The sequence below is a fragment of the Micromesistius poutassou genome (genome assembly GCF_964030765.1).
Source record: "Micromesistius poutassou genome assembly, chromosome: 11".
NCBI lineage: Eukaryota > Metazoa > Chordata > Actinopteri > Gadiformes > Gadidae > Micromesistius > Micromesistius poutassou.
The window spans coordinates 5,629,370-5,636,290 of record NC_140281.1 but is presented as its reverse complement, the minus strand read 5'-3'; the positions used below and the strand labels follow the sequence as shown (position 1 = coordinate 5,636,290).

General features: G+C 44.8%; 1 protein-coding gene across 2 annotated transcripts; it reads right to left on the bottom strand.

The window, feature by feature from the left end:
* Positions 1-40: 40 nt before the first annotated feature.
* Positions 41-6,839, bottom strand: mtfr1 (mitochondrial fission regulator 1). 2 transcript variants are annotated; one of them, XM_084474859.1, is made up of 9 exons: positions 6,651-6,839; positions 6,242-6,342; positions 5,581-5,674; positions 3,762-3,860; positions 2,896-3,032; positions 2,480-2,715; positions 2,067-2,322; positions 1,518-1,683; positions 41-1,435 (listed from the first exon to the last, which is right to left on the bottom strand). In XM_084474859.1, the coding sequence occupies exons 3-9, from the start codon at positions 5,614-5,616 to the stop codon at positions 1,388-1,390; spliced, it is 978 nt and encodes a 325-aa protein (XP_084330985.1). In that variant the 5' UTR covers positions 5,617-5,674; positions 6,242-6,342; positions 6,651-6,839; the 3' UTR covers positions 41-1,387. The 2 variants fall into 2 exon arrangements, with proteins under 2 accessions (XP_084330985.1, XP_084330986.1); XM_084474860.1 differs by having other exon boundaries at positions 5,581-5,745; positions 6,242-6,839.
* Positions 6,840-6,921: the final 82 nt, after the last annotated feature.

Below are 6,921 nucleotides of genomic sequence, written 5' to 3'. Positions count from 1 at the left end.
GATTCGATTAAGGAAGAGACCATTGAGCAAACACTTGAGTTTAGTTATTTATTCATAATTTGTCAGTTACTGGCAAATCACACTTCAGTGAACATTTGAGATACCTCCAACAGTTTATTTCCCTTTAAAACCATGACTTGAAACAACCTCACTGGCAGTGATCACAGGTTACAACAGCGTTGGTGTGTGTATCTTGAAATCAAGATAAGCCCCACATTTTCTGGGAAAAGCTTTGGTCTCAACATTGCATACCAGAGATTAAAAGGGGAAAAACTTAAAACATTAGAATGAGGGTCTTTAATGGATGGTTTTCAGTGAGTAAAGGTCTAGGCCTGCGTTAGCAGAGAAGAACCTAAACATGAACTCACTGTGGGACCCTCTAGCAGTCGAGATACTTTATTTTCAGTACATAATGAAAGATCTACAGTGATAGTGTCCAATAAAATATTACTCATAATACATGCATTGAAAACTTCCACATTAAATCATTAAACAAAGATGCATTTTAAAGAAAAGACTCAACTAGCAGTTGGCAACAAAAAATAAAGCTTCTGGAACACAGATGTAGAAGTTATTTGGCTGTGACATACAGAGCATAATTAGGACAGACGTTAAAATGTCTAAACAGTACAAAACTCCTACATGGCCACATAGTTCCCGCTCCTTCTGGGCCATGAGACCAGTATAGAGGAAAACACTGAATTCAAGTCTGCTTAATACAACTTCAACCCAGAAGTCTAAGCCAACACTCAAATGAGAGTAGAATGCATGCTTTGATTGCACAATTACCTAATTAAATCTAGGCAATAATTGGTGTTAAATAAAAACTAAATTTAACTTATATAAATGATGAATTAAAAATACTACCAAGTGTTATATAACAATACTGCTCCCTTTCCTCTGCCATGTCACCCTTAAACTGGGAATGCAGAAAACCACGCACTTTACGACAGACACACAGGGAATAGTTACTCATTAACATTACAAATGATGCCAGTAAAAAGTGGTGCAGTGTCACCTTAAAATGACAATTTTATTGATTCTTTACTACCTTAAGTCTGTTTGCATTAATGAAACACACAATGATAAATATTAGAAAGAAACTTGCTTCAAACAAACTAACAAACACTGTTGTGCCGCAACAGTACATAAATAAACAAAGTGCAAAAATAACCGACTTTCATGCTTGAAGAGACCGTCAGGTGCAACCCTTGGGACATACGACGAGTCTCCCATCTGCTGCAGGCTGAGCCCATTCAGACTGACCTACTGCCCTCTCTCTTGGAGAGGGAGAAGGGCAGACACTTGAAGGCGGTTGAGACACGGAGCCATCCGAGGCAGAGCTCTCATCCCAAACACGGCTCCTCAACGAGGGGGAGGTAGCTGCTCAGACCCACTTCCTTTTGGCGCTGGATTTCAACATGTGCTGGCCGAACTGTTAGAAACACAGAAACAGTTCATGACATGGCTGAGAACACCAGAGCCGCCGGATACAGATATGGGGACGTGACCCTTACCGAGGGCGTCTCGACCGGTGGTTTGGCGTCTGGGATAGGCAGTAGGAATTCCCTGTCGTCCTCTGCACCGCTGTCGTTGCGGTGGCGGTGGGCGAACTTGCGCTTCAGGGCCTGGGCGATGAGGGAGGCGGCGTCCATGGGCTCGCTGGCCTTGGCCTCCCCTCCCCTAGCCGGACCAGACTGGACGTTAGGGTGGGGTACTGGTTGCATTGATCATGACATTAGACCGGCATATCTCTACCCTTTGGTCGCGACCCCACTCAGGGTCACCTGATCTGCACATTGAAATAATTTAAAAGGTCCAGTACACACATACAAACCTAACCAAATAATGCATTTGGACGAGTGAAAAAAGATGTAAATTAGCCTTGTGGCTATAATCTGGCTCAATTATATATTGTGCATTGTCCCGGTCAAATAAACGTAAAAAAATAATATTACCAACAGATGTTGAGGGGGGCTAAAATACAAATGTTGGGGTCACAAGAACGGGCTGATGGAGAAGTGCTGCATCAACCAGGAGGGGATGGCGCAAGTCGCTGCACTCACCTTTTGACTGAGCGCAGCTTCACCTGGCCCATGTCCTTCAGCACGTCGAGCATGCTGGGGGCCACTTTGGGCTCCGGAGCCGCTGGGCGGCCCTCAAGCTTCTTCCCCCGGCGCTCCTTGATCAGGTCCATGGCTGAGAAGGTCCTTTGGAGCCCGGGGGCCAGAGGAGGGAGAGGGGGAGGGGGAGGAGGAGGAGGAGGAGGAGGTGGGGGGGCACCGGAGACCTGGGGAGGCGCTGGGACCCCAGCGGCGGGAGCTGTAGATGGAGAGGGAGACAAAGGGGTTTTATGGCCAGATGCTTGGCTGCCACCTAGTGCCAGCCATGTGTATTACAGAGGGCTGGGGGGTTGAAACCAGGCCAGTACAGGCCGTGCAGAGCAGCAGATGGTTTGGAGTGGGGGTGTTTGACTCACCTGACTGCGTGCTCCTCTCCTGGTTGAGGACTATCTGTGCGATCTGCACCCTCAGCTTGGCCAGCTCTTCCTCCAGGGCGCTGATCTTCCGATTGGCTTCGTTGTTGGTGGCGGCCGGGCCCTGAGGGTCCGGGTCCACCTGGTGCAGGCTGGGTAAAGACCGGGGTCGGGCCATGGGCATCCTGGGGGCCTGAGGCTGGGACAAGCGAAACACCAGCCCTGTTGACGGCCCTGGCCTGTGGCCACATTTGAAAACGTCCCATTAATTGCCTCAGACATCATGCAAGTAGAAAAGAAATATACTCATTAGTTCAATGGTAATGCTCAATGGTAAACGACTGAAAATCAGTAAGGTGGGATTGATAAGTTTCCAGTCTGCCTGTCCAGACCAGGGGGTTTGTTTTTGCCAATCTCACCTCGGCATGTCAAAGTAGTCTTCATCATCCTCATCGTCTTCTCGGTCGATCCAGCCCACGTCAGCGAGGGAGGTGACCAGGAAGTTCTGTCTGCTGGGGGCTTTCAGGTAGCTGCCGTCCTCAGTGTAGGGGTTCAGCTACCGGTGGAGGCATAGGGGGCGTGTTTAAACTACAGCGAAAATAAGCCAACCACACAACCACTTCATAGCGGCTAAATAATAGCAGCACACTCAGCAAAACTCAGGCAGTGAGATGTTAAAAGAAATGACAAGGAAGCAGTGAAGCGACAAAATAAAAAGGAGGTAAAATGAACAAAAGAAGAGGGTTAATAATGTGAATAATGTCACACTGCTTGTTATTCGGTAAAAGGTCGCCGGCGGCAAGCGAGTGAACAGACCTAGAGCTGCCCTACAGCATTCCTCATAGCTAGGAGGGTGGCTGGAAGGAGAGACAAGAGAAGAGAACAGTACCGTGTTGTTGAAAGAGACAGTAGGGAGAAGGATCTGAAACAGCTCAGCTTTATGGAAAATAGTTAGACTGCAAAAGATTCCCTGGAGATATACCAGATTTTGTGATTAAAGGTTGTGTGCACTGTGCAATACTTGTCCACATCATCATTGACCTGAGAAGTCATATTAAGCCCAATCACAACAGACATCGGAGTAGACACACCATGGTGTTGAAGGAAGGAAACTCACTTCAAATGTCAAATTTCTCATATTTAGAAACATGGGGGTCATAATTAAACTCATTGGTATCCTCCCAAATACGTTACCTCTAGCAAACAGACACTAAGAGCCACTCACTGACAGTCACAAAGAAGGACCTAATTCATGTTTTAAAAACTAGAATGTTGTGGTTGTCACCTGGAACTGGACTCTGTGACAGGGTTTAAGAGGCAGACTTGTAGCTATTCTTCGCACGATACTCCTTGATGACCCATAGGGCTTGGCTGATCCAGATGCCTGGCAAAAAAATACAAATAAAATAAAAAATACAAATACCCATTACAAAACACTGAGAATACATTTTGAATTTGGGACCCAAGTCTATTGTAGGGAATTCTGACTCAGTTGAATTAATGTAAAAGAGAAGCAGACTGCAAATTAGTGAGTGTTAATTGTAAGCATTAATATACAATTTGTATATTACTTCATAAACACATACAATTGTGCTCTACTAAAGAGGACTAGTACCCTACAGTCATTGCGGTCCTTCGCAGATATGTCTGTTAGGATTCCCACCTTTTTTGGCTCATTTTCAATAACATTTCTGTACTCATGGAAGTGCGTATTTGACTTTATAAACGGTCAATAGCAGCCACCTTAATCTCTATTGAATGAGGTGCATGATATACCTTTTTTTATAACTTTTTTTATTTTCTTATATAAGACAAGTGAACCATCTTTAGTGATGTGTATAACCATCGACATACAAGCACTCAATCTCAAGAATATCCCAGAAGGTTTGCCATTAGCCATTACATTTTTAAAACAGATAAAAACCTAGTCAAAAAAAGAGAATATATTACATAGATGTACTGTTATCTGGGAAGGCTGGAAATAACAATCATAAATGGGTGTGCTGGAAGGGTATTTTATACACCAACCCTGCAAAAAATGTACATCAGCCATGGTGGACTTCAGTGACTACCGGCACTCAGGAAACAGGCCCTGCCAACCCTTGTCCTGACTGGCCCGTGACCACATAGTGTGGGGCCCGCAAATCTGGGACCCTCTGAGCTGTACTTCAGGCAAGCAATATTGATAGGGGGCAATCACACAGAGATGTGGGGCGATCACAATCTTGCTTACCGTAATTTCCCGCATATAGGCCGCATCGTGGATAAACCGCAAGCCTTTAATTTATGTATTAAAAATAAACCGAATTGTGCATAAGTTGCACCCATATATAGGCCGCACAAGTTTCAAATGGGCTAATTCTGTAATGAATAGGCATATAAAACCCTTCAGCCAAGTGGTCACTGCAAATCGATGTTAAACTTCAACTTGCTTTTTCCCCTTAACGTTAAGACCGACTATGCCTACTGCTTGGCACACTCACATTTTTATGCAGGAGAACGGCGAGAGCACATCAAACGCGCATAGCAGCTACAGGACTTGTGTTTCTTTACTGTCTCCGAGTGAGTGTCACTGTTAAACACCTGACAATTAGCTAGTTTACCATGATAAGACCGGCCATATGAATCTGGAAAAAGACAGCCTGGATGCAGGGATTTCACCAAGGCTACAGTTGAAGATCAAGGTAAAATGGTGCTGATGTATTTTAAACGTCAGCATTAGAGGAATTGACATGTTCCCCGATGGACAAATTTAACTCACAACTGTTTATGCTGAGACTGTTTTGCTTTTTGCTACCTGTCTGTATGCGGGCTTTGCGCGCCGTCAAGGGAAAGAGGCAGTGGTTAAAAACATTTCTAAAGGTTACTGTAGTGGCGGCGACTAGCGCCAGGAGCTGAATCAAAAATTATTATTTTCTTAACTATATACAGTCCTATCAGTTTCTCCCTCTCCTCTCTTAGTCATATCTTGATGGTACATCAGTATCAAAACTTTGGGTTCAGGCTGTACAGACCGGTCATTTTTTTTGTCACATTACAACCCCCCCCCCCCCACACACATACACAGGAGCAAGATTAGGAAACCATACATCACATTTACTTACCAGGTCCATTTCACGCCGCACATTTTCTTTACTCATACTGAAGCGTTTCACATGAACACAGGTTCATGGGGTCCGGCGAAATGGGCATCTTAGACTTGACGGGAGAACAGAAGAGGCAGGTCAAGAGGATGAGACCATAAAGCATGTGGCGTCCAACCAGCAGCACTGAAGGCAATTACGACCAATGAAAGTTGATTAACGGTCATTAGTCACAAACAACTCGGTACGTCTGACAACATGACACGGTCATAGTTTACATTACAATGTAGTTATCAGAATAAAGCCAGAAGGGGGACAGATACGAGGTCAGGATCACAACAGCTACTCACGTTACTTGGAGAACTACTCATGTCAAACTAATAACCCAACTAAACATGACAATCGTTTGGTTAGCCAGATTTATCAATTACACCAAATTTGGCAGGATATGGTTTACTTCACTTCAAGCATACTTTAAAACAAAGAGAGGCTTAGGTCATGTGAACGATGACTGCGGCTATGCTAACGGGGCTAACAGTCAGCGGTCGATCCGCTGCTGGTTGTTTGTTTGGGTCAACTGCTCTTATCAGTGGCACGAAACGATCAATGCTTCGCCAGCAGTTCCAACGATAACTGTGTCAAATGATACGGAGGTTTTTGTTCATCTGGAATGACAACTTACCTAGTTTGTAAGGTATCAAAAAGTTGGCTGCCAGGGTCTCTTCCCAGGGCTATCATGCGCTCGGCGTACTTGGAATGGGCGGGAACAATGTCGTTGATTGGCTTTGAGAATAGATTAGCAGTTGATGTGTCCAATGGTATTCGTTTAAGGTTACAATAACTCCATCTCATTGGAAATAGTCTCTGCCAGTCATTCCGTTTGATCCAGTCACCGTCGCTCACCTCATGTATGTTCCTGTGTACTCACTAATATCATCGTGACCCCTATGTCTATATAACTGACTGATTATTTATACAGATGCGTGCGTTTTACATATGGCAGGCAAAAATGTCCTTCATCAAATAACTACTGTATTCTCCCAGTATTTAGTTCTCCAAAAAAATGAATTGCATGCGTGTCTTTCTGTCACCTGATAGTGGCGTTGGTTTGCTGTAGTAGAGGAACGCTGCCCGACCCGTCCTAACCTCAATAAACCGCGAGAGAAAAAAAAAAAAACTTTGCCAAACAACTTGGCAAACGACAATTAGATTAGATTTGAATTGTTAGTAAATCTGAAGAAACTCATTCCAGCTCTACGGAGCGGACGGTCCCGGTGGACTAAACAGGGACACCCAGTCAATGTTGCCAGATTGGGACCGATTTTCCGCCCAATCTGGCAACACTGGCTTCCGCGTGTTGCA

Bases quoted from the DNA above. Each gene is read 5' to 3' on its own strand.
- mtfr1 (XM_084474860.1), bottom strand. From the start codon at position 5,616: ATGAGTAAAGAAAATGTGCGGCGTGAAATGGACCTG. The intron at 2,323-2,479 runs GTGAGTCAAACA...CTCCATCTACAG, and splicing joins GGAGAGGAGCACGCAGTCAG to CTCCCGCCGCTGGGGTCCCA. The intron at 1,436-1,517 runs GTAAGGGTCACG...TGTTTCTAACAG, and splicing joins CACCGGTCGAGACGCCCTCG to TTCGGCCAGCACATGTTGAA.